General features: G+C 33.3%; 3 protein-coding genes across 6 annotated transcripts in view; 1 reads left to right on the top strand and 2 right to left on the bottom strand.

The window, feature by feature from the left end:
- Nucleotides 1-26285, bottom strand: part of LOC124454828 — a 37574-nt gene that overhangs the window by 4366 nt on the left and 6923 nt on the right. The gene's annotated exons all lie outside the window — the stretch shown is intronic.
- Nucleotides 1032-26225, top strand: LOC124454819 (choline kinase alpha-like). 4 transcript variants are annotated; one of them, XM_047005571.1, is made up of 11 exons: nucleotides 1032-1412; nucleotides 2202-2442; nucleotides 2792-2925; nucleotides 3126-3233; nucleotides 4289-4347; nucleotides 4424-4508; nucleotides 5086-5194; nucleotides 5922-6013; nucleotides 6374-6455; nucleotides 7666-7736; nucleotides 25447-26225. In XM_047005571.1, the coding sequence occupies exons 1-11, from the start codon at nucleotides 1252-1254 to the stop codon at nucleotides 25481-25483; spliced, it is 1179 nt and encodes a 392-aa protein (XP_046861527.1). In that variant the 5' UTR covers nucleotides 1032-1251; the 3' UTR covers nucleotides 25484-26225. The 4 variants fall into 4 exon arrangements, with proteins under 4 accessions (XP_046861527.1, XP_046861526.1, XP_046861529.1 ...); XM_047005570.1 differs by lacking the exon at nucleotides 25447-26225 and having other exon boundaries at nucleotides 7666-7854; XM_047005573.1 differs by lacking the exons at nucleotides 5922-6013; nucleotides 7666-7736; nucleotides 25447-26225 and adding an exon at nucleotides 15105-15149.
- On the bottom strand, nucleotides 8400-22341 carry LOC124454821 (fibrinogen-like protein A). The gene is made up of 4 exons (XM_047005575.1): nucleotides 22090-22341; nucleotides 16782-17008; nucleotides 15054-15432; nucleotides 8400-8709 (listed from the first exon to the last, which is right to left on the bottom strand). Exons 1-4 carry the CDS (start codon nucleotides 22193-22195, stop codon nucleotides 8447-8449), a joined length of 975 nt encoding a protein of 324 aa, XP_046861531.1. The 5' UTR covers nucleotides 22196-22341; the 3' UTR covers nucleotides 8400-8446.

Raw genomic sequence — 26285 nt, 5'->3', positions numbered from 1 at the left:
AAATTTGGAAACCTGTGGGAATTTTTGAAGTGAAACGGCAAAGTGATGAAAGTGATTATTTATTCAATAGTACAACAAAAATGAAATATATTTGGACTTTAAATCCATTCTCATCCAATAAAATTAATAGCTATAGATTGTGTGCCATTTGTAAAAGTTTTTATCAAATTCTTTGCAGTAATTTATAAGTAGGTAGCAAATTGTAAAAGATATTCACGTGTTAATTTCAGTGTCCGTCAAATTTCCTTATTCTCCAAATGTCATTAATCATTTCCGATAAAAAACAGATAGGCAGTACTATGACAGAAAAACGCCTTTTGAATCTCGCGTGTATTTCCATCAACCGCGAGAAATTATTTCAAAAATTTCGATTCGAGAACTTCAAATGCCTTTCTTCAACGACAAAACTAGGAGAATTTTTTAATAATCATTTGTTATTTCACATTTATTGCACCCTGTTTATTTAAAATGGTAAAGCCTTATGTATATTCAATTGTACACACTTTTTAAACCCCATTTTTAAAAAATACATTTCTTTTAGCCACGCCAAAATTGCCACCCCCTGTTGTAGGAAAATTTATCTATCTGCACTGTCAGAGAAATTGTTAGCTACGCCACTGGTTACAGTACATTTTTTGCTATCACTAATCATTTGTAATATTACAATTACTAATAAACGATGATAATTTAATTACTTAATATTATTACTGTAAGCAATGCACATTTCAAGTAAATGGTTTGAACCCGGGAGTATCGTTACATGTTTGTTAATATAGATCGTCCAGGTTGGTATAGTCCTGAGAAGGACTGTTTTTGTTGTTGTTGACTGACGTTTCGACAACCTTAGCGGTAGTCATCTTCAGAGTCAAAAGCACATTTCATTACCACGTTAATCGTTTTCTAGAAGTCCTTTGGCTCTGCGTTTTCACGATTAGTTTTGTTGGTAATGATTTTGTGATATTGACGGATGAAGTTTACATGTCACTTCATAACAGGAAATGGTAGACCGCTTTCTGTGCACGAATGAATAAGTATCACATGGCTAAAGCTTTGTTTACGTTGAATCATGTCATTTGTTGCATGTACTTTGTGCAAAGTTCTTGCAATTTTACACCTCATTTTACCAAACGACCTCATGATCGACCTTCAACGACCGTAGAATCAGTGATTGTTGTCATTTCCTGAGTAAATTCGACACATTTCTCAAGCCATCACTAAAATGACTGCGTTGTTGCTTGGCTGGTTTCGACCATGCTTCGCTACAAAGTTCTGCGTAGTTTGAAAATTTATTTTCTTACTGGAAAAATGGTTGACGCTAAGATCAAAGATTTCGGCTATAATTTATGTCGAAAATATCTTGGTGGGAAATGGAAGAAAATCAGTCCACAACATTTTGAAATTGAACGAATTCAGTAAGTACAATTTTCAAATACGCAACTGTAAGAACTATATTGTTTAGATGGGGCGACAATTATTTAATGGTAAAAATGTTCTCAATGAAATTTAAGGTGAAAATATTCTCTCTATCTCTATTGCCAACATTTTAAAGAGTACTGGGCTGTTTGTGTTAGCTGCCACACTAAATTTCTTCTCAAGATTTATATGTTTCGATGCGATATGAAAGATTTTCTGCAGTTTAGCAAGGCTGCAGATTGCAAAGTGTGATGGATTTCAAAAAGATATCTTCGGTCACACCTAAAGTCCAGGTTCATCTTAATATGTAGAAATTTCTCCAGCAATTATGCCAGCCAAATAAACACAGAATTCTGCAATTGCAGAATTCTCTGGTGTCTGTCCATGAAAGGGGTAAAATTTCTCAAGTGCAGCTAATTTTTTTGTAATTTCCAACTTCCATGTCTCATATTTCTTATGTCTGATATTTTCTTGTTCAAAGTTTTTTTAGTTCTGTTCAGGGGTGGAGGCAGAATACATATGTCAAATAAAATATGCATCCTTGTTTTATATGCAAAGGATCTTCATAACAGTGCCTTTGATTTAGAAATTAATTTCCAGAAGAAAAGATCTTGTGAGATATGATTAATCTAAGAATGGGCTTATTTTGTATATTTATTTAACTAATGCTCTGATCTTACCTCTATGCTTGTTTATCGTTGTTCTTTTGTTGATAAACTTACCTCTCAGAAGAGATGAAATCATAGTTTGAGTGATTATTTTAACCAATACGCTTTTAACAATTACAGTGGTGGATTAACGAATCATTTGTTTCTGTGCTCTCTGCCACATGAATATGTAAATTCAAATCCTGATGGTGTGAACAAAGCACTGCTTCGGCTATATGGCGCATTCTATGCAGATTTGTCTGACAACAATGTTCGCATGATGGAGGAATGCATCATTTGCGGCCTTTTAGCTGAAAAAAAGATGGCCCCAGAGTTGTATGGTATATTTCCTGAAGGAAGACTTGAACAGTTTATTCCTAATGTAAGTAGCAAAAAAAATCAGCGATTAATGTAAGGAAAGTTTATCTTTTTATAATGAGTATATCACCTGCTTGTATGGAAAGAATGTGCCCTAGCTTTCCAGCTTTAATATCAATTTAAATCTGTTCTGGCACAGTTGAGTTTGTATTCCACTGATAGTAGTATAATCAGTATTGATTATTTCATGCTCACTATACAGTCTTTATAGAATAATTGTAAATTCATTCTCATTTGTGTTGGAAAGAGCTTATAATTTTTGAATTAAACTGTTAAATAGTTGAAATTTTCGCAACGTTAATTTTTGCATTGTTTACCAAAGTTTAATTTACTTGTGTTGTAATTTGTTAAAGGTTCGAGCATTAACTAGTCGGGAAGTCCAGTATCCTCGTTTATCACAACAAATAGCTGAGCATGTTGCTGCATTTCATAAGCTAAAACTTCCTCTCTCAAAGGAAGGAACTTGGTTTTTGGATTCACTTCAAATGTGAGTTTGACTTTTTGAATCTTTTGCACCAATCTGAAATAGTTTTGAAGTAAACCCACTTTCTGTTACAACTTTTTTTAAAATATATTCAAGACTTCATATTGTTCAAAATGACCTCACCATCTCCTTATATTATTATTTTATCACAGTGTACAGTATATAATACATTGATTGTACATAAACTATATTTTTTTTGATAGATTTGTGAAGGAAATTAAAGGTCTTAAATTTTCCAATGTTGATAAATTAAAGATCTTGGATGAAATTTTTCATAAATTTGACATTGATGAAATTCTCAAATATATCAGGTATGGAAAATAGTCAGCTACTCAAACACAGAACGGTCATGGGGACTAGGGAGACAGGTCACGTGTGGGGAGGAGCTTGTTGGGAAAGTAGTGTGACTACAGGTGGGGTATTTACATGATTTTGTGATTATACTTGAGATCATACATTGTGACTGACTGATGTAGGATTAGCTAGAAAAGTAGATGATACTGACGGTTTTCCCTGTTTAAAGTTGTCTTAATCTTTGATTTTCTGGTATTTTGAAAGTAAATTTATAATTGGCGCTGATTGGTTGAATGCTCGCCAACCCCGTGTTTCAGAAACTCAGTCTTATCGCAGATTGCGTGGTTTGCGTGGCAAAAATAACGTAAATTTGTCTTTTAATGTTGGTTTTAAGTTATGAATGAAATACATACTTGTGAAAGTTTTGGAGCAACTCGAAATGCATTGAAAGTACTCAATTCGTGCTCCTGCTTGCCACGCATTTTATTTTTTCTTCCAAACTTTCCCACGTTTAGAAACACAGTAAATTTTTTTATTACTTACGTGATAAATGAATACTTATTTTTATACATATGCATTAGGTTGTCGTTGTCTGTTTAAGCTACTACTACTGCTAGCCAGTAGTCTGACAGTGATGTTAAAAAATGTATGCTTCATGCCAGATGAAGATCAAATATCAACGTCTTGATAGAATAATAATGGCTTCATATTTTTCTGCGGTTTTTTTTTATTATGCTGCCTTTGGACTACGTAGCCTTTACTTAAGAATTTTTACAAAGAAAAACATTATATTGAAGCAATTGTATGACGTACTTACTTATTTGGACACACAGTCAATCAACCACAGTACTAAATGAATAAAAACAATAGATTTTTGAGTACTTTAAATTCACATAATCACAAATCATTAATTTATTGAATTATATCATGAGACATCAACTGCTGAAATGCTATGCACAAACCATGTACAAAGTTAATTAAACTAAAAATGCTTATGTGCCAAAAAGATGTTTTAGGATCAATGAATTTAAATGTTGCTTACATTATTGTTATTTTGTTGTTGATGTGTTAGGCACGTGGTTGAAAACAGCCAATCACCAGTTTTCTTCTGCCATAATGACGTACAACCAGGTAAAGATTTCCAACTAGGTTATTGTGAATATTATGGGTTTTTAATAAAGGTTAAATATAATTTAAATACCTACAGGAAACTTGTTGGTGAAAGCAAATGAAGATCTCGATGAGGCAAAAATTCGTGTGATTGATTTCGAATATTCGTGTTATAACTACAGGTGAAAAAAAAGAGTGAAGGATAATTTTCGTTTAAACCGCAAATGAGGAAGGAAGAAAGGAGACATTTTGTTCTAGGTCTGGAATATTATTTCATCTTTGCGCTGCGTAGAGTTGTCAAATATTATGATAGCAAGGGTTTTGTTTGTTCACTTAAGCCCGCCGCACACTGGTAAACTTGCCGCGCGTACTTGTTATTCGTGACAAGTGTGATCGACCAAATTAAACAAACGCGCGTTTGATATTTGACTCATCTGTCACGAATGACAAATGTTGTTCAAAACTTCCGCGCACACTAGGAAATTTTGTCGATCACACTTGTCACGAATAACGAGTACGCGCGGCAAGTTCACCAGTGTTGGGCGGGCTTTAAAGCAGTCAATAATTGAGCAAGGGGGGGGGGGAAGAGCTGGCAACAAAACAACCATATTGTACCCATAATGCTTTTCAACCGGCTGCTTATCTTTCTTCTTGAACATTTTAAATTATTTATTTCATCGAAACTGTTCAATTTTTCTTATTTTAAACATCGTTTACCTTGTCAAACTTTTTTATAATATTTGTTATTTTTTGATTCAGAGGATACGATATTGGTAATCATTTCAGTGAATGGATATTTGATTATAATCATCCACATTATCCCTTTTTTACCGGAGACGTCACCAAATATCCTTCTTATGATCAAAAGGTAATTCACTAATATATGTAATAATTTAAGAAAAGATAAAAACAATTTTATGGTTAAAAATAACCCCCGAACTATAGTTCATATGAAAAGGATGATCTGCTGTTTACAATGTGGCTATCTATTATTGCTTGAATTGAATTACAACATTTATAGCTACCATGTGTTAATGATGTGATGATTTTGCTTTTCCTTGCGGTATAACTATCTATTCTCAGTACTTTATTTCTGTTTTTCTCGTGTGTTTTTTTTTTCTTTTGATTGCTTTGCTTATTTTGCTTTCTCCTCTCGGTGTTTTGCCGTAGAGGTATTTCCCTCGGTGTTTTGCCGTACAGGTTTTCCCCCGGTGTTTCCCGTAGAGGTTTTGTCGTCGGTGTTTCGCCGTAGAGGTATTTCCCTCGGTGTTTTGCCGTAGAGGTTTCCCCGGTGTTTTGCCGTAGAGGTTTTCCCTCGGTGTTTTGCCGTAGAGGTTTTCCCGGTGTTTTGAGGTTTTGTCGTCTGTGTTTTGCCGTAGAGGTTTTTTGTCGTCGGTGTTTTGCCGTAGAGGTATTTCCATTGAGTTCTATGAGACCTGGAGGGAACACGTTAACAAAATTACTATAAATTATTAGCGCGCGGCCCGTGGTCAAAAACATGGCGGATTTTGGTTGTCAAAGTCAGCGGAAAGGCGCGGGCTCATGAAATAAAAATTTCGTGAAAAATTCTTATTCTAAACTCTTCGAAATTTCAGGTATTTTTCGTCCGTGCGTATTTACAAGCTTACAATGAAACGACTGACGTCACGTTAGACGAGATTGAAAAAGTTATCGACGAAGCTGATAGGTAAATATTTTAACAATCGTCCTCTTATATTAATATAGCGCAAGATAAATTTTGGAAATTCTTAGATTTCTATGAGTACGTATGTCTTGACTGATTGATTGACGTAGTTCTCGTTTATTTAAGGTTTAGTTTTTGGAATACGTCAGTTTAGGGTTTAATGATGCCATTTAATTTAGGTTGGTTTTATGTATACCTTTATAGTCTTTTATTACACAGCCTATTCAAGTAACTTTTTACCTATTGTACGCATGTGCTTACATATTGGCGTCGGTTTTGTTTTTCTGCGAATAAATGTTAATTTTACGTATGTTTTAAAAATATTTATGAAATAACATCAGCTTTGTTTTCCTTTTTCTATAGATTGTCTCTTCTTTCTCATTTCTTTTGGGCGATGTTTTCAATTCTTCAAAGTTATAAATCCTCGATCAATTTTGGTTATCTCGTAAGTAGATGAATTGTTCAATAGTGTTGTTTACCGTTAGATTTACATCACGTGACTGAATTTGGCTTTTTCTTTCTTGTATTGTCGTACCGTGGTATTGTATCCTAAACACCATTTGCTATTTTTAAAATACCCTATCTTATAAGGAACATTCTACATCGAACAATGTATCTCGCAATTCAAAGTATTAATCTCACATACAACGTATTAGTCTCACAAACAACGTATTAATCTCACATACAACGTATTAGTCTCACATACAACGTATTAATCTCACATACAACGTATGAATCTCATACAACGTATTAGTCTCACATACAACGTATGAATCACATACAACGTATTAATCTCACATACAACGTATTAATCTCACATACAACGTATTAATCTCACATACAACGTATTAGTCTCACATACAACGTATTAATCTCACATACAACGTATTAGTCTCACATACAACGTATTAGTCTCACATACAACGTATTAATCTCACATACAACGTATTAGTCTCACATACAACGTATTAATCTCACATACAACGTATTAATCTCACATACAACGTATTAGTCTCACATACAACGTATGAATCTCACATACAACGTATTAGTCTCACATACAACGTATTAGTTTTACAAACAACGTATTTAAAATCGTCAGAAAATATCTTGAGAAATTCGAACCTCAACTTAAATAGAAAATGTTACGCAAATACTACATTCACTGCAAGATGGTAGTTTAAACAGTTCTTAAAAAGAACTGTGAGTTTACACGCCTTTTATCACCATTGCCCAGTGTTATTTGCACACGCCCCATGTGGAAATCAACTTGTATGTTGACAATGGTAATCGTGTTAAAATAAAATTATCTATCTAAACAAAACATGTTTTGCGAAATATATATTCTGTTTCTTCTATGAAATAATGAAAACGAATGAATTCAAAAATTTTATTAAAACCTAAACAGACAAACAGAGTTGTTTGCATGCAGTTTAACTGGTGCATTATTGTACGTTGAATGGGGCCTCTAACATGTACACAAACTTGTTTACATTTTTGCAGTAAATATTTTCTCAATTAATCCTTAGTAAATATTATTTTAATAAGATTGCCTTTTCAGTATAATGGGATGATGTTATTGATTTCCTTAAGGCTAAAGTTCATGTATAGTTAATATGTCTTCATCTACTTGATTACTTCTCTTTTTCTTTCAGGAATACGCCCTTTTTCGAATGGAATGCTTAAATCATTTCAAGCATTTTTCCGAGGAGAAACCTGGAGACAAGTTTCGTCATGATAATGGTAAAATCCATTGTGATGTTTAGGGTGAAGTACATTTTTTGGTGATTAGAAAGAATGTCATTCAGATGTAGCATGTATGTAAATTATCTCCACCAACACAATTGTTTGTTTGCGTCTTCATTCAAAGTCTTCTTGAATAACGTGGTTTCTTTTGATTTTCTAATTACTAACAGTAATGGGCTTAAATGTAAGGTGTGTATGACTGCGTTCACTTTTGTGTGAATTTCTACTCAAATTTTCAAATGAATTATCTAGTGGTTTAACTCTATCTAAACAACAAGGAGTTAGACACACTGTGTTGTCAATAGGTTATGTGCAACCATCCTCTTTGGCGGTAACAAGTTTGCTTCATGACAAACCAGATAATATATCAGATAGTCGCATGAAATGCATGACAAATCCAAGATGGCGTGAGAACGAGGCAAAAAACATTAAAATTTTTTGCAATTAACTTTCACCACAAACGTCAAAGAAATGAAAGAAAAGACGTCACTGCAAAACTATAGCATTAAATCTGCCATCATTTGGGGAAGAAAAAAATTTATTATTTCACCACAGCATTTTTCAAGAATTTTTTCCACGCTGTTTTAAAAAATGATGATTGTAAAAGTTCTATCGAAAGAATTATTATCAAATGTAAATATTATGCAAAGTTTCATAAGATGTATTCATGAAAGTTAAGAAAACACAATATTAAATATTCTTTGTCATTTTCATTTTCATCTCTGAAAACTTTAAGGATTTATAGTTTTTTTTCCAAGAAAGCCAACTCACACTTCTCCCACCGTCGAATGCTGTACTATAGTAGTGCCCATTCAGATTGGAAGAATGACAATTATTATACCACCAAGCACCTTTCAGGACAGTGGCGCAGTTTCTTTCACTTTTGTCATTATCTGAATCTTTTGTTGAAAACGCCATGCCATTATGAATACGTAATGAATCTCCAGCAGTTCCTAAAAAAAGTAATTTTGCTCAGAAAAATTTTACGTCATTTAGCTGATGTTATTTTACAATTCTCCTTAAGAATTGCGGAAGTCCCAACCACAATCATGCACAATTATGTTGACTGGACAATATCGCTGGTATTATAGTTGTTGTTACTAATTTATTAAACCATTTATCCTTCTCGAAATCAAGTAAATCGCAAAAGTAAAAGTTGTCTACGAATTAGCTACATGTCACGAAGGCTTTTAACTTTCTTTCACCCCACCTTCATTGCCCTGAAGTTTTTCTCTACCCAGTCTATTCACATTGATCTCAATTGTTACTTGGACTGATTCTTATTATATTATAGATTTTCAAAATTTGTTTGCTTTGGCCTGTTTCATACGTAGCGTTTTAAATAAGCCGAATGCATTTAAAACAACAGATAATTTGGAATTTTATCTCATTTTTTTTTTGTCTTTAATGCGTTCGGTGCCAGAGCTAGAACAACGGGTCTGGGGCGAGCGCGGAGCCGCCATTTTCGTGACTACTTGCAAGTTAAACGTGTAATAAAACTGTGTGAAAATGGCTAAATAAGCATAATAATAAAGAAATTCAGCCTAGTTTGATGGAAATTTTAAATATATCGGAAACCACAATCTAGCTTTTGGCGTTTTTGTGAATAATTACTGCAAACCAAACTCAATTTCGTGGATTTGAGCTACATTCGCTGTTGACTAGTTCGTGCTTTGAAACTAATTGTGACCATTGAGTTCTATAAGACCTGGAGGGGAAATGTCAACCAAATTACTATAAATTATTAGCGCGCGGCCGTGTGGTCAAAACATGGCGGATTTTGGTTGTCAAAGTCAGCGGAAAGACGCGGGCTCATAAAATAAAATTTTTTTCGCCCACCCGGATTTGACAACCACAATTGCGATTATATAAAATATCAATGCCAAGCATAAAAACTTTAGAAATTTTATCTTTAAAACATGGTGCAAACTTGTTTGCTATACGGATGCTGAAGTAATGTCAGAAAAGGAAACATTTCATGACACCGGTAAACAACGTAAGATTGTTTACCATTTAAAGTGTTCAGTGTTTTGTTTTAAGTCAATACTTGAAGTGTGATGGTATATATTTTGTGAATATTTTTACTCCTAAGTTATAATCTAAGTTATGTTTATGCAGTCTTATTTGTTCTTTACTTAATCGCTTGCTAGACGAGGCAAAGCAACCAGTTCTTATCGCGATATGCATATCTTAAAACTCCTTGTTTCAACTGAGTTGAAATGGAGGATTTGTTCATGATATTTTTCTGAAAATATGAAGCAAATATTAAGGAAAGAACTGTATTGAAATCAAATGCAGTGCAGGATTAATTAATGAACGATTTGGTACATGTACAATAAAAATACCTGTATTAAACAGCAAACCTGGACAATTTGACAGATTACGGAAAATCATGATGATGGTGTGTAAAGGTTTGCTTTTTGCTAAAAGTTTTATAAATGCCATCTGGTGTCTCTGTAAATGAATTGTTTGTTATGCAGTGTAGTAAATAGGTTAGTATATCAAAATCAAGATAAAAACTACTTTGTTCAATAATGTGCCAAATTTTGCGCCTACCTTGAAATATTTGCTCAAGAAAAGCTTATGATGACATGCATGAAACATTATATTTAGTACTGCATCATCTGACAAAATCCATACGTTTTTCAATTCCAGGTGATTAAAAATTCACATAAGATGCATTGGTTGCATTGAAGTTGAATGTGGAAGAAGCAAAAATTGATGGCAAAGAACTTTTTATGTCTTTTGAAGAATTACGATATCATTTAAAAGAGTAAGACTAGCAATCTAGTAAAAGAAGCAACATCTGTCTTCAATATGAGACTTTTCCAATTATGTATAGTTACTTTGTACAAAATCCTATATTAGAAAAACTTGATTTTTAAGTCATTCACTGATATTTTTACCAAAAGACAAAAAGAAAAATTCAAAGGCATAATGTAAAATTCAAAAGTTTTCAAGTTGTTTGAACCTAGAAAAAATTAGTATAGGTAACTGTAATTTGTAAGGACACAAAAGAAAAGTAGTGCAAGAAGGTTAGCATTTTTGAGAATTAATAAGTTCTTCTTGACATACATTACACAAGGCCATAATTTTATAAATAATAACTGTATATTAACAATTATACAACATGCTAAATATCTTCACCTACATTATAATTATTTAAACAGGTTTGCCTTCATGCAGCAATAAGAAAAGTGTTATGTCAGAGAAACCAATGCACTTTAATTTTAAGAAATAGTACTTTCAATGGTAAATTAATGTAGTTCTGTCCAGTAGTAGATCCATGGTTGTCAATGACAATCCAGTTTCTAATATCTTGGCTCAAAACAGAACCAGCAACATGATTATAGAATTTCTGAATTTTGTTCTTTTCTCTCCTAGTTCAAGATATTTTTCATAAGTTCTTAGTAGATTTATCAGAATATCATAATATTTATAAGACACCCAGAATCAATCTTACCAAAAACTCAAAAAAATTACATACCTACTTACAATATATTTCCAGTCGATTAAGTCGTAGGGTAAGCTAACTTTTCTAACTCCTTTTGGACATTCTAACTAAGATTTACCCATCTATTTAAGAAAGACAGTTGCACCAAGCTGTTATCAAACAGTCAAAAACACAAGTAATGCTAATGGGATTATGCATTTTAGCTTAACGACACATTTACAGTGTTAAGAATGCCGTTTGATATTTATTTCTAATATAGCTAAACATTATTTGACAAAATGTACGTTATTTTCAGGTAGATTTACCTCATTTAAATGTGTATGTCTATTTCACAAAAACCTGAAGCATTATTTTCAACATTTTATGCTTACGGTATCGTTGCTGTTTTCGCTGGTTGTCATTAATATAAGCAGTAATAGAAATCCAGATTCGGGAGGGAGCGAATGTTAAAAAATTAACAATTGAGCTGTTATAATGTATTTTGACTAATATATGTATTTTGACTTAAACTGTGTCTACCATTGAATCGGTGTTATCCATAGTTGTACAAAGTTTTGTTTTGAAGCACTGTAGTCATGAAATTTTGCTTTGGTAGTACATATTTTGCAATGTAGTCAGGCATAAAAATTTAATGCAGACAGATTACAAAGGTTTTTTGCTGGAAAAGTATGAATTTAAAATATTTGTTAGATGCAGTAGCTCTTATATTGTATTAATCTAAAGTGAAGTTGTTGATTTCTTTATTGATTGTGAAACTGTGATTATAGTTAAAGTTGAATTAAAATACAAAATGGTATAGGCTTCTATTTTGGTGCGGCATTTGTTGAAAAGGAAATTATGTTTGTGTATTATAAAACAATTCTGCTGTTGAAGAACATTATTTTTCGCTATAAATGTTACTGTTTGTACAGACTTTGATATTGTATATGAGTCTAATACAATTTTTAATAAAACGTAGAAAATTAATAAGTTGAGTAATGACAAAACTTCTGCATATTTTTCCAAATTATAAAGACCAAAGACCACACCAAATCATTGATTGTGTAAAGACCAGAAATAATCATTGATAACCAAATCGAACATGCTCTGGTTTAAAGTACAGTCAGAATATATATTTTATTACCAGTAATGTATTTTACCCAGCTGTTTCAGTAAATATTTTATTTATGATTACTGATACTATACTTTCAAAGGATTTCCTAAAGATGCAAAATACAATATTCGAAAGTATATTATTTTAGCATATTGGATTAACAATAATTATCTGTTGAAGTGGTTAAGAACTTGTAAATTAGAGTCATTTCTGAACATAATGATAAGTCATAATCTTTCTATAAAGAACAGGCTTTGTATGTTGGAAAACTATTGAATCGTTAGCATTAGGACAAATATTTCCAATGATGTTTTACTCGAAAACAATCTTCGTAAATAAACCTTCAGGTCAAGATCAGTTAGACACAATGGCCACTACGCACAACCCAATCTATCGTAAAGCATTTCTTTCTTTTTTCCCGATTCCATGATTCTGGCGATATACACTAGGTGCCAAAAAAATGAGTCCACTAAATATCGAATGCATATTTTTAGTTTTGAACCATATCACCACTCTGTCACAACAATGTTAGGTTTTAAGTTCTCGAAAAAGCAATATCAGTATATGGTATATCCTCCCTTAGCTTTCAAAATGGCTTCAACTCTTTTTGGCATTGATTTAAAAAGATTTTGAAGTGTAGATTTTTCAATATTATGCCAACATGTAGAGATTACATCCCATAGCCTGTCCTGGCTTGTTACGTCACGTTTCACTTTTTCTCTTTTTAACTCATCCCATAAGTGTTCAATTGGATTAACATCGGGCGATTGAGGCGGAAATGCCATGAGCTTCAATTCACCTTGATTTTCTTTGTTCCTTAAATAATTTGTACACAAGTTGGAGCTGTGTTTCGGATCGTTATCCTGAAGTAAGGTAAATCCTCTTCCGCTTAACCTTTTGCCATATGGTACAGCATGCCTTTGGAGAATAGAATGGTATTGCTTTTTATCAAGATTGCCTTTTCTTCTGTAAAGACTCCAAACACCATTAAAGCTGAAACAGCCCCAGACTTGAATGTTTCCACCTCCCTGCTTCACGGTGGACTTGAGGCACTGACTTGACAATCTTTCACCACATCTTCGTCACACATAAACACGGCGATTATTTCCATGTGTTTCAAACTTTCATTCACCAGTAAAAAGTACTTTTTTCCAATTGTCTACGTTGTAATGCATGTACTTTTTGGGCCATGAGAATCTCTTCCGCTTATTTATCGGGCAAAGCAACGGCTTGGAAGCTGCAACTCTTCCTTTCAGACCACTTGCAGCCAATCTCCTTCTCACTGTTGTTTTGCTGATTGCTTTCTCTCGGGTGGCGTTAATTGACAAGTTAATGTTGCTAGCAGTTGCTCGTCTGTTGCGCAAAGAACTTAGCTTTATGAACTGATCTTCTTTTGTTGTTGTTATACGTGCTCTCCCAGGTTTTGGTAAGCTGGAATAACATTGCGTCTTTTTAAATCTTCCCACGGTTCGCTGCATAGCTCCTTTGGACACTCCCAGCTTTGCAGCAACATTTCGTTGTGAGTAACCTTCGTTAGTGAGAGCAACAGTTTGTCCTTTAACTCCTTCATTTAAATCTTTAGCCATTTCCCAATGTACTGCCCATGGGCTGAGATATTGTGAAATATCATGCAAACAATTGTGAAAGACAATTTCAGGTCTCACTGCGCATTTTCAAGTGACTACTGTAACTATATATTTCAAAAGACACATTTTTTCCCACAAATTTTTCCAATATTGGAACTGGACTCATATTTTTGGCACCTAGTGTATAGTTACATGTTTTAGCTATCAAATAATCAATTATTGTAACCATACCTCCAAAAAATCAAAATATTTTCTCAAAATACAAAGAAACTTGTAATAATCGCCATATAAGAACTAGTTGAAATTTCAAAATTAGGAACGAAAATGCGGAAATTAATCATGTGATCGATATTGTCCAGTCAACGTTCGCAAACCAGAGAACAATACATGTCCGAACTCTTACAAATAGAGGGCTCTGTTCGGTGCATGTAAAGTTTGACTTATGAAACAGACCTTACTTAATGGCGCACCTGGGTATTTTTCCGACGCTCAATTGATATATTTGTGTTTCATGCTTATAAAAGTGAATTGTCCATGTAAACTTAAATAAATTTCTGTTATGTTTTAGGTTGTTGCTAAGTTCATAAAAAACTTTTACATGCAAGAACAAGTTGTAATGTATACATCATTTAGGCTTTCAAAAACTTGCATTTACAATTATTTACTAGGGCTTACTTCAATGCTTGCATTTTATAAAAAAGATTTCAGTCAATGATCATTAGACAATCGTATTCACAGTATAGATTCTTTCTTATGTACCAAATAATTTAGTCGTGTTTATTAACTACATGTTGTTCAGGTGCTTGGTTATCTTTACGTAATTTACAAAGCTGCAGTTGAATTTGCATTTGATATTGATGATAAGCTAATCACAATTATTGCATGTCACAATCAATCTTTGCAACAGAATCGTTCGCAAATTGGAACGACTTCTTAGTTTACGTTTGTTTGTTGTATTTTTTCGGTAAGTTTTTAAGCTCAAAATTAATTATATTTTTACTGATAAACAAGGCTTTAGTTCGAAACCAACCGTTACTATCCGTTTTTTTCAAAACTTGCAGAATCCCCCATCGCAAACTGCAATCACTCAAATCATTCCAACATTTTGCATATGTCAAACTCACGCTTAGAAATTTTCCCGTTTATATTTACGTATTGACTCACCAGAATATGCTCCACGACTTAGTTGATATTTTTTACTTTCATTCTTTACAGCAAAATAATCATATTCAGCATATGCTTTGTTTCCTGACCAGTCTCCAAGGTCTACACGAAGTTTGTTTCTCTTGGCTGATGTTAGTCGGTATATTTTATCTAATCCAAGCCAGAATTCAGAAGTAAGATTACCAAATCCTTGTTTATAGTCTTTCCAACCGCGATAGAAGTTTACACTTCCATCTTGACGACGTTGAAACACAGTCCAACCTCCACCAGATGACGTCATATCACAGAAGACACGGAATCTGCCCTGGCCATCTGGATCAATTACATAAACTCCGTTCTTTTTTTCACCTTTTTTGTAAAGATCTGCACAGTTTTTTCCCTGAAAAAAAGTTTTATTAAAAAAGCTATTGCATTGTACGTCTTATGGGTTTTGTAACTCATTAAACCTATAAGCAAATTGTTACACAGCTTTCCTGCGCATACATCCATTGTGCTAAATAACTATTTTGTTCATTTTATAATTAAATGTTAAAACAAATTAGCAATAAAATTGACTCAAGATCATACAATTGAATTCTTATCTTTGAAATCAAGAGAATTTCAGTAACTTAAACGATCAATTTATTTTATAGTGATTCTGTGACCTGTGGCGTGTTTGATTTATTGTAGAAAACAAATATATCTTCTGATATTGTCAGTTATCGTTCGGCTGTCTGTACGTACATGATGCAGAGCATGTTTAAATAAAAAGGTTGCTAATAATGGCTTGTTATGATAATAGATGCATTTAACGTCTCTTACCGCAAACTTTCATTATAAGAACACAAAACCTGTTTAAAATGGTCAAATTGAGTAGAAACAAAATCGCACTTAAACATTTCGGAATTTTACATTTTATATTTGAAATTCACCAATGCACAGTTTCCATGCATAAATCAGTTAATATTATAATTAAACATTATTTAAGATGCTACAGGCGTGGTAAAGTTGGTTAATGAACTACCGTTCCGATTTAAAGACAATATGTTTTATTAGATTAAAGCCCAAATTTTTATTTAGGTAATGTTATCATATTTTTAATATAAATGATTGACAATTAAGCAGACAAATTGAATGATATTAACTGATTCTAAACATCAACTGATGTTTTTATTGATGATGACTTAGCGAGCATTTCACTGATCATTAATATATATTTCTTAATAAAGGAATAACACAAATCTTTTCATGTGCAAGATTCTTCAACACTCCTTACTGTCTTCGCTAAAATAGAAATTTATTTTTTGTTCAACAGACAAACGAAACTCCATTTCATTGCCAATATAAATGTAATAAGTACATAATTTTCCACCAGCTATATTTTCAAAATGACGTTTGTATTTTATATTACATTATATTAAAAATGCAAGAAAGAGTAATATTTATCATGCATTGCTTTAATCCAATATGCTCTAATCAATGCAGAACAAAAGAAGACCTAAAAATAAAAATATGTCGGTAGGATAGTATGAGGGTTTGCAAGAAGATGATTTCAAAAACGTACACTTGATCAGGCTAACAAAAAATGAGCAAAATTTTTTTTTAAAGGAACTTTAAGTCAGATTTAATATAGTTTTGCACAACACTTACGTAGAGCAAATTAGCGTGAATTATAAATTATTTAAAATTAACGCAAATGCCCACTTAAGAAACATTTTACAATCAACTAGCTAATTTCTTTATTCTTACCGTCGGTAGTAGACTTTGATAAAAAGTCCATTTTCCTTCTGAGGCAACTTTCGTTAAATTGCTGTCTGTTATCATGTTAGTAATTTGGCAGTTTATCTCATGTTCTTTTGCATCAAATAAGAAATTGAAGCCAACACATAGCTTCTGTTGATGACATTTCCTGAAACATTCAATGTGATTGGGAACAGCATGAGTTGAAATGATATCTTTCGGTGCAAGAATCTCACCTTAAAATAGAGAGCAAAACAGAATACATTACAATAGGTGTAAATTATTCACAAAGATAAGAAAGTTCATTTTCTAGTCATTATATACATAATAAAATTGAAATTTACAAAATTCAATGAGACAAGAAGCAAAAGAAAGTCCCGAATTATCTTCGTTTCTCAAAAGTAACCAATCATCATTTATAATTAAACGAAAACGAAAGAATTTCTGTACGTATATTACATAGACGGGATGATACAATGGTAGCTACGATATTGCCCTAAATTTGCCAAATTTTATGTTGCGTTTGAATCGTCATCAGTAGATTTTTTAGTAATTTTTATGACAACAATCATATAAACATGCAAAAGAAACTTATTTCGTTCATAACATGCAATCCACGCGGCAAAAATAGTAAGACTTTTGTTGCGTTAATTCAAAAATGAGATATGAACATGTTTTTAATGTCTAGCGTCTTAAAATTCCTGAAACTTCTGTCAGGGTATGAGGGAGGGGTGGGTGAGACAACTCTCCAATCTTTTACAAGCTTTGGACTAGATAGATAGATAGATAGATAGATAGATGATTTATTTCTTAAAAACTGGCAGCCATATTGCTGAAATACGTTTAAGATTACATATAATACATGCATAAATAAATTAACTAAATTACATCTTTAATGAGTTAAAAGTTATAAAACCATTTCTAAAACGTTTGGTATTAAAATTAGTATTGAATGAAGATTGAGTCCTAAGTTCCACAGTTGAACGTTCTAAACGAGGAGGAAAAAGGTCATGAAGCTTATGTGAGGAATCTGCTACTATCGTCTGAAACAAAGCTGTTGTTATATCATTCCTCCTTTCGCTAAGGCGTTGTAAATTAGTAAACTGCAGAGCGTTTTCATATTCTTGATGAGGCAGGATTATTTTTAATGCTCGCTTTTGGACTGACTCTAGGTTATCTGACAGATACAATGTCAGACTATTGTGGAAGACTGGGCAAGCATACTCCAAGACAGGTCTTATACACGTTTTGTAAAATTGGAGCAATTCCTTGACTTCGATATTTGCTCGTTTTAGTTGAATAAGATAATAGAGGCGTTTACGGCATTTCTTAATTATTTCATTTACGTGGATGTTCCACTATTGGTTACTGGCTATAACCAATCTCAAAACTTTCGCGTGTTGGACAGTATCCAGTGTAATGTTATTGATGGTAATTGGTTGAAGGTCATTGGTATTAGATCCAAAACAAATTCGCATCTTTTTACATTTGGTTTCATTTAACTGGAACTTATCACGCGAGATGCTGTTCGCTAATGTGTCCATTTGGTTTTGTAAGTTACTTGTTTGATCTTTCTCAATTACTTCACTAACAGTGGTATCGTCCACGAATTTCCACATTTTATTATTTGGTAACTTGAGATCGTTAATCATTATCAAAATAGCCAAGGCCCCAATTTTGTGCCCTGCGGAACGCCTGCAGGTACGAGTTCCCACTCTGAAAAGCAATCGAATTTCAGCTTTACTCTTTGTTTCCTGAAGGAGAGGAAATCCATAATCCAGTGTAGAACCCATTTCGGTATATCAAATGAACGTAGTTTTTCAACCAATAGGTTATGATCAATCAGATCAAAAGCTTTCTTGAAATCCAATAACACACACGGCCGCCCCGTTACCATCAGTTGCTTTATTCCACGACTGTAACATACTAAGTAAAGCTATAGTTGTGCTTGAATTTGGAATTGCCCCATACTGATTAGAGTCTATCTTCTTAAGTACAGCTGGCTTGACATAATTTTCCACAACAAACTCCTCGGCTACTTTTGATACAATCGTAGTAAGTGATGTAGGCCTTAAGTGTTTATTAATATCTCGTACAGGTTTCTGCTTTGGAATCGGTGTAATATTTGCTTTTTTCCATGATTCTGGTAACCGGGCCTCTTTAAAGGAGCTGTTTATAATATCTGCCACGGGAGAGGCCAATAAATCAGCATTCTCTTTTAGAACCCAGGCGGGAATACCGTCTGGGCCAGTTGCTTTCCTTGCGTTAAGAGCTGACAACATCTTGAAAGCAGTAAACTCAGTGACAGGTAATAACCTCGGGAAATCATCATTCTCATTATCAAAGCATAACTGTTGGGGCAGTGGGTTAAAATCTTTCATGGGTGTTAGAAAGGATTCGTTGATCATGTTTGCAAGTTGCTCAGGAAAGTGATCAGAGGGTGTTAGTGCATTATCAATATTTTGCAACGTTGACATCATATCTTCCTGTGAAGAAACCGACGGTGAAATACCACTTAACTTTTTGATTTCCTTCCACCAACTTGCAGATGAGCACGATTTTAAATGCTCTACTTTGTTTTGGTAAAACGTTTCCGACAAGATTTTCTTTCTCGGTTTACTTGGTTTCTTAATTTCTTGAAGGAGTCAAGGTCTTTTGTGCAAAAGCTTTTTCCTTCGGCGGATCAGTTGTTTTAGCAATTTGGTCATCCAAGGAGGCTCATTATTGATCAGCACCTTCTTTTTTGTGGGGAGTAGGAAATCAAGACCAAAGTTAATGATGAGCTCTAACATTTTCATTTTGTCGTCACTATTTCCTCCTACCCACTGTTCGACATTAACCTCTTCTAAATATTTACCAAAGGCCGAACGTTTGGATGGTCGCAATTCCCTTGACATTACCACTACTTTTGTCCCAAAGTTTTCATATCTTTTTAATGGTTGCACTTCTACGGTGACATGATCGGATAGTCCAAAGGGTGGACGTTTAATTGGAGAATCGTAGAATTCTTTCAAATTTGTTAAAATCAAATCGAGCTTATTATTGCCACGAGTAGGGAAATTTACGATCTGACGCAGTTGGAAACTATTCTTTAACAGACGAACGTTCAATTTGTTAAAATCGCCCGAGATAATTATCCCACAGTTTGGAAATTTTGTTTCAACTGTTTGTAGTGATTCAAAAAGATAATTGATCATAGCCTCATCATTCGCCCCCGGTGGGTGGTACAAATTACATAAAATAATATTGGACACGCCTCTTGGTAAGCGGGTCAGTCTTAGATCTAACCATAATGCTTCGAACTCATTTGTTAAAAGGTCTTGCAGGATACTAAAGTTAATTGTATTTCGAATATAGACGCAAACACCACCATGAATGCGTTCACGTCTATCGCGTCTAATTAAATTATATCCGGGTAGCGAAACAATGTTATCATCAATATGACTTTGCAACCAAGTTTCCACGATGCATAGAATATCCACACTTGAACTGGCAATGTACGCATGTAGTTCATCGATTTTTGGGGCCAGCGACATAATATTAGACAACATTATGGATGGTACAAATACATTTGGTGATCCACAACGTTTAAAGGATACTCTTGGAATACAATTAGTTATAATTTCTATAAAGTTGCATTTGCCATAATTGTATCCCTTCTTTATTTTAATATGTTTGATTGGTTTTCTCTGGGTTATACGAACATCAATGGAGAAGATGTTATCATTGGTTGTGTAATCTGATGCAATTAAGCCACGAAGCATTCGATCCGTTTTCCTTCCCAGCTTAGCCCCGAGACCAGTCCTATACTGAGAACAAACGTCAACATGCGGTTCAACAGTCGGGCAAGTTTCAGGAATTTGTTGGGAAAATTTTCATAATTTCAGTGTTCCATTATTTTAAGAAGTACAACTGGCAGGGTTTTGTACGCGTGCATATAAAATCTGATTACAAATCATTAAAAATTTTAAGATAAAGCCCTGCAAATTCTTTAACAAATGCATGACGTGTCAACATGTTATGTGTAAACTCCGTTTAATTTTACTGAGGGAAGCTCAGCGAAAGCAGCCAATAGTGTCAATTTATCGTTAGTTTGCAACATTAAATTCTTTGATCATATCTTTGTATAGTTATATTCACATTATTGTGCATGTTTATTACACCGTGTTTTTATCCGTGTATAATTTATTTGACATAAACAAACCTGAGTTCAACGAAGATTCAAATTCACACGGGCTATTTTTTTGCGTTTGCTGACCATTAAAACCCAGGTTTAACCTTGGTTTGACTCCACCCATATCAAGAAGTGGAATGAATTAAACCCAGGTCAAACCTGTGTTAATGGTGATCACGCGCAAAAAAAGACATACAGGGCACATTTGAACCAGGGTTAAGCCCAGATTAGCTAATGTCGTGTGAATTAGGCTCCAGTTTGTATCAATGTATAGTTAGTTGTTTGTACTTGTAATGATTGATGAATTAATGTTTGCGTTGTTAGATGTAGAAATTCAATATCAACCTTAGACGGGAGATAGATTCCGTAACACAAACATAAAGATGAGAAATTAAGAATATTATAAGTTTTTCACCTGCAGTTAACAAAAAAATTCTTGGGCTGCACTACATAAAGACGCTTTCTATAAATAAACTTAAATGAGCCCAAACCTTTAGGCGTATAGTTTTATAGTATTTCCAATTATATGTCACTTCAAAAGTGTAAAGTTATGCTTGCAAAACTGCATGATTTTTATTAAGCGTGAGTGGTGGCAGATAAAATTTCTGATTAACAAAACTAATAAACTTTATAACTATATATCTGTCCGATGAATTACCAAACTTTTTACACAAGTTTCGGCATTGAACGCAAGCAATATACGAGAATGAGTCGAAGAAATTAAAGACACAAGAGAAGTAAGTTTTATTATTTAGATGTGATGACACAATTTCAAAAAAATTATTTTACTGGCAAATCAAACTAAAGACCAACAAAGCTAGATAGAAAGCTTTGTTTCAAGTCATGTAATAAGCCAACCAACCTTGTCTGCTCGGTCATTACCGTTAAATATTGGATTTTAGTCTTTGAGTAGATAACCTCGCCGTACGGTCTCTGTATTTAGCTAAAAAGCCCTTGGTCGGATTTATCTCGGCGAAGACCTCGAGCTTTGTTAAAGGTTCAACGAAAAATATATTTCCCTCGCGTTAAGTTAATAAAACACAAGAATGGTTTTTAAAACATACGCGTTTTAAAACATACGAGTTTTTTATATCCTTAAATTCATTTTCATTATTACGTTATCTTTGTTATATTGTAACATACCGTTGTTTTTTGTCGTTGTAAAAACACTTTGTGAACTTTGACAAGCATTATTTGATGCATTGCAGAAAGCGACTAAAAGAAAAATCACAAAAACACGCATCGACATCTTGCACTAAAGAAAGAAACACTTTATGTTTGAAAAATGTTTTTGGCAACAATTATATAGCCACCATCATGAAGAATAAATTATATTTTGCACATGCAGCTGTGTTCAATTTACCTAAATTACATTGAAAAGCACTTTTCCGATATTTTGGGCATGTTTAAATGCCATAAAAGCCGATTTTTGTTTAACTCGTAGAAGCTTGTAGAAATATTTTCTTGCTTGATGATAATGGAAAGATTGGTTTATTGGTGAACAAACCTTGTTCACATTAACTATCTCTTTTCTGACACCTAACACATTAAGACAAAACTCATATATAAATCATTAAGCACTAGAATATGTCTTCCTATAACACATATCATAATAATAATTAGTAGTTAATAATTAATAAATGTCCACCTTCTTTGTATTAATTTGATTCGCAGATAAAAATCTTTGCTAGCTAAAACCTTTGCTAGCTAAAAACTTAGCTTCTACAGACGACCTGTTTTGTTTTGTGGTTTGAAATAAAATTTGCTAAAGTTCCATAATGAGTTCTTTAATTACGATATCTAGCTATAATATTTGCGATAATGCCCGAGAAATATTTTTATTGTCAAGTGGATGCAAATTAAAGCTTTTGGGTACAATTATTGACGTGTCGTTTTTATTATTTATGTCGCTGTGCAATAATGATAAGTACTCAGTTTATAAATAACGTGAGTCACTCAAACACAGAACGGTCATGGGGATTGAGAAGAAACGGCAAGGTAACATGGCGGGAGAACTTTTTTGGAAACTAGTGTGTCTACAGTTGAGGTATTGACATGATTTTGTGATTATAATTGAGATCATACATTGTGACTGAGTGAGCGTACGTACGATGTAGGATTAGCTAGAAAAGTAGATGATACAGACGGTTTTCTCTTTTTAAAGTTGTCTCAGTCTTTGATTTTCTGGTATTTTGAATATAAATTTACAAAATACTTTTTGAAGACACGGCCACTGATTGGTTGAATGCCCGAAAACCCCGTGTTTCAGAATCTCTATTACAGTCTCGTAAAAGTATCGCAGATTGCATGGTTTGTGCGGAAACTATTAATGAGACAATTTTTCAAACAACATGTCAATAAACTTCTCTTTTTAATATTACTTTAATAGGCTATTTTATGAATGTAATAAAAGACATATTTACTTGTTTCCATTGAGTTATAGAAATTCGTACTTGTGAAAGTTTTTGAGCAATTCAAAATTGCTCGGAAGCACTCGCCGTCGCAATTTGTGCTCGTGCTTGCCACGCAACTTCTTGTTTCTCTCCAACTTTCTCGCGTGTGGAAACACGGAAAATATTTTGTATTTCTTACATGATAAATGAATGCTTATTTTTATACGTAGCTATATACGTATGCATTACGTTGTCCTTCTCTGTTTAAGCTACTACTACTACTAGTAGTCATATCTGACAATGATGTTAAAAAATTCATGCTCCGTGCCTGATAATGTCGTGAATGTTAGCACAATCCAGTAAAAAGAATTGAGATCAGAAACTTGTTATGTTGAGTTAATAAGAGCTGTCGAAATGTGGGTGGGCTGTTGTTGTAAAAGAGTTGTGATGTGAATGATGTGATTTGAGAGAGATAAACAATAAAAGACAATTACTCAAGTTCAATTTGGACTTCCTCGAACTAATTGTGAGAATCGAACGAAATTCACGACAATAAAGATTAAATATTAACGTCATGATAGAATAATAATGGCTTCTTGTTTTTCTTGGGGGTTTTTTTAAGAAGCATTTGGACTACGTAGCAATTACTTAAAAATTATGACAAACAAGAACATTATATTGAAGCAATTGTATAACGTGTAGCTCCTTACTCATTTGGACACACAGTCATTCAACCACAGTCAATTAATGTCTCAAAGTATTGTAATAAGTAAATACGTGACTGATTTGTTCTTATGTGAATTTTAAAGTATACTTGCTCAAAAATCTATTGTTTTCATTCATTAGTTAAACTACTGAAAAGTCATGCCTAAAACATATACAAAGTTTATTAAGCTGTAAATGTTATGTCAGAAAATATCTGGAGGAATACTTACGTGCAAACCTCCACCTATATAGGAAATGTTAGGCAAATACTACATTTACTGCATGATGGTAGTTCTAACAGTTCTTAAAAAGAAATGTGAGTTACAAGCATTCTATCACACATGCCCAGTAATATTTAAAATAAAAGATGTTTTGCAAAAAAACAACTAAAACAACTATAATCGAAACGAATGAATTTAAAAGAAATTTTTTAATTTTTCTTTTTACATGTAGTGATGATTAATTTCTAAATTCTCTTGAATTATTTTAATTGATTAAGCTCAGATCATTAAACTAAAAATAGATGGAACGCTACGTTAAGAGAATATTTGAAGCCAAATTTTACACCAGATACGCGTGTGTAGTGTTTCGAGACTATCTTTCGGAGTGAAAATTGATTGACTACACACGCGTGTCTTGGTGTAATCTTGCGTGTATGGGTGTAAAATTTGGCTTCAAAAAATTATTAGGCTGTTCTATTACTGGTGGCGTTCCATGTATTTTAGTTCAGTGGCTCAGATCGACTTCCACATTTTCACAGGCAAAAGAAAACCAAGCTGCGTACACCTTTTATATTGTTGTTGTTTTATAAATGATCGATAAAAAACATTTCTCTTTTGTTCAGTAAAATATGTTCAAAGAAAATATTATTAAAACTAAAACAGACAAACTGAGTTATTTGCGTGCAATTTAATTCGTGTATTGTATGACGTCAGGGACACCGAAACGTTGATAATTGAAGGGGGGGAGAATATCGATATATTCGTAGTCACATCTCCTAAAGAACAATTGATTTTAAAAGATAGTAATCAGCTTAAACACAAATTTATGAATATTTGCCCCCCCTATTATCGACCTTCCGGCGTCCATGTAGAAAGTTGAATTGCTCCACCAACATGTACACAAATTTGTTTACATTTTTTCAGTAAAATTTGTCTCAATTACTCCATTGTAAATTTCATTTTGATAAGATTGCCTTTTCAGTATAATGATATGTTGTTATGGTCCTCCTTAAAGCTAAAGTTGATGTGTAGTTAATATGTCTTCATCTACTTGATTACTTCTCTTTTTCTTTCAGGAATACGCCCTTTTTCGAAGGGAATGCTTTAATCATTTCAGGCATTTTTCCGAGGAGAAACCTGGAGACAAGTTTCGTCATGGTAATGGTAAAATCCATTGTGATGTTTAGGGTGAATTTTGAGCCCGTCACAAGTTGCTGATGATCGAGAAATTCATTTTTTGGTGATTAGAAAGAATATCATTCAGATGTAGCATGTATGTAAATTATCTCCACCAACACAATTTTTTTTTGCGTCTTTATTCGAAGTCTTCTTGAATAACGGGGTTTCTTTTGAATTTACCAATTACGAACAGTAATGGGCTTAAATGTAAGGTGAGTATGACTGCGTTCACCTGTGTATGAATTTATACACAAATTTTCAAATGAATAATCTAGTGGTTTAACTCTATCTGTTGTAAATTTTTATGTTAAATTATGTAACGAGTGACTGTGTCTTATTATGGATTATAAGATTTAACTGATGTTATTAAATTAATGTAAAATACTATAGTCATGTTGAGAGAACACTTCCTCATCGCAATTCGTCATTTCGGTAGGATGTAGGTAGAAACGGAATGGCAAAGTTACAAGTCATATGTAAACGCCTAAAACCACTTCCAAATAATTATACATAAATATAGCTTGCAAGCGTTGGTTCGGAAGTTCGGATATTTGACGTTATTGGTGTATGAACTGGTCATACAAATTTGATAAATTAGAGTCGTATTGCAGAAGGCAATAAAGTTCGAAAACGCAGTTTAAGGATTGACGGTTGTACGTAATCTTATCGAGAGCAATTTAATTATTGCGTATCGCAAAGAAACAACGCTTGGAACGTAAAAATCGTGCACATCCACTGTAAATATCCTATTGAAGTGTTAAAATATTACATTGAAAATACAGTCTCATCGTTAGAGTGAAGTTTAAGAATAGTGAACCAGCACTTCGCACAGATTGTGCGA

This window comes from Xenia sp. Carnegie-2017, unplaced genomic scaffold, assembly GCF_021976095.1.
Source record: "Xenia sp. Carnegie-2017 unplaced genomic scaffold, XeniaSp_v1 HiC_scaffold_3, whole genome shotgun sequence".
NCBI classification, from domain to species: Eukaryota; Metazoa; Cnidaria; class Anthozoa; order Malacalcyonacea; family Xeniidae; genus Xenia; species Xenia sp. Carnegie-2017.
The sequence above is the reverse complement of the archived record's forward strand: the minus strand, read 5'-3'. Positions and strand labels throughout refer to the sequence as shown.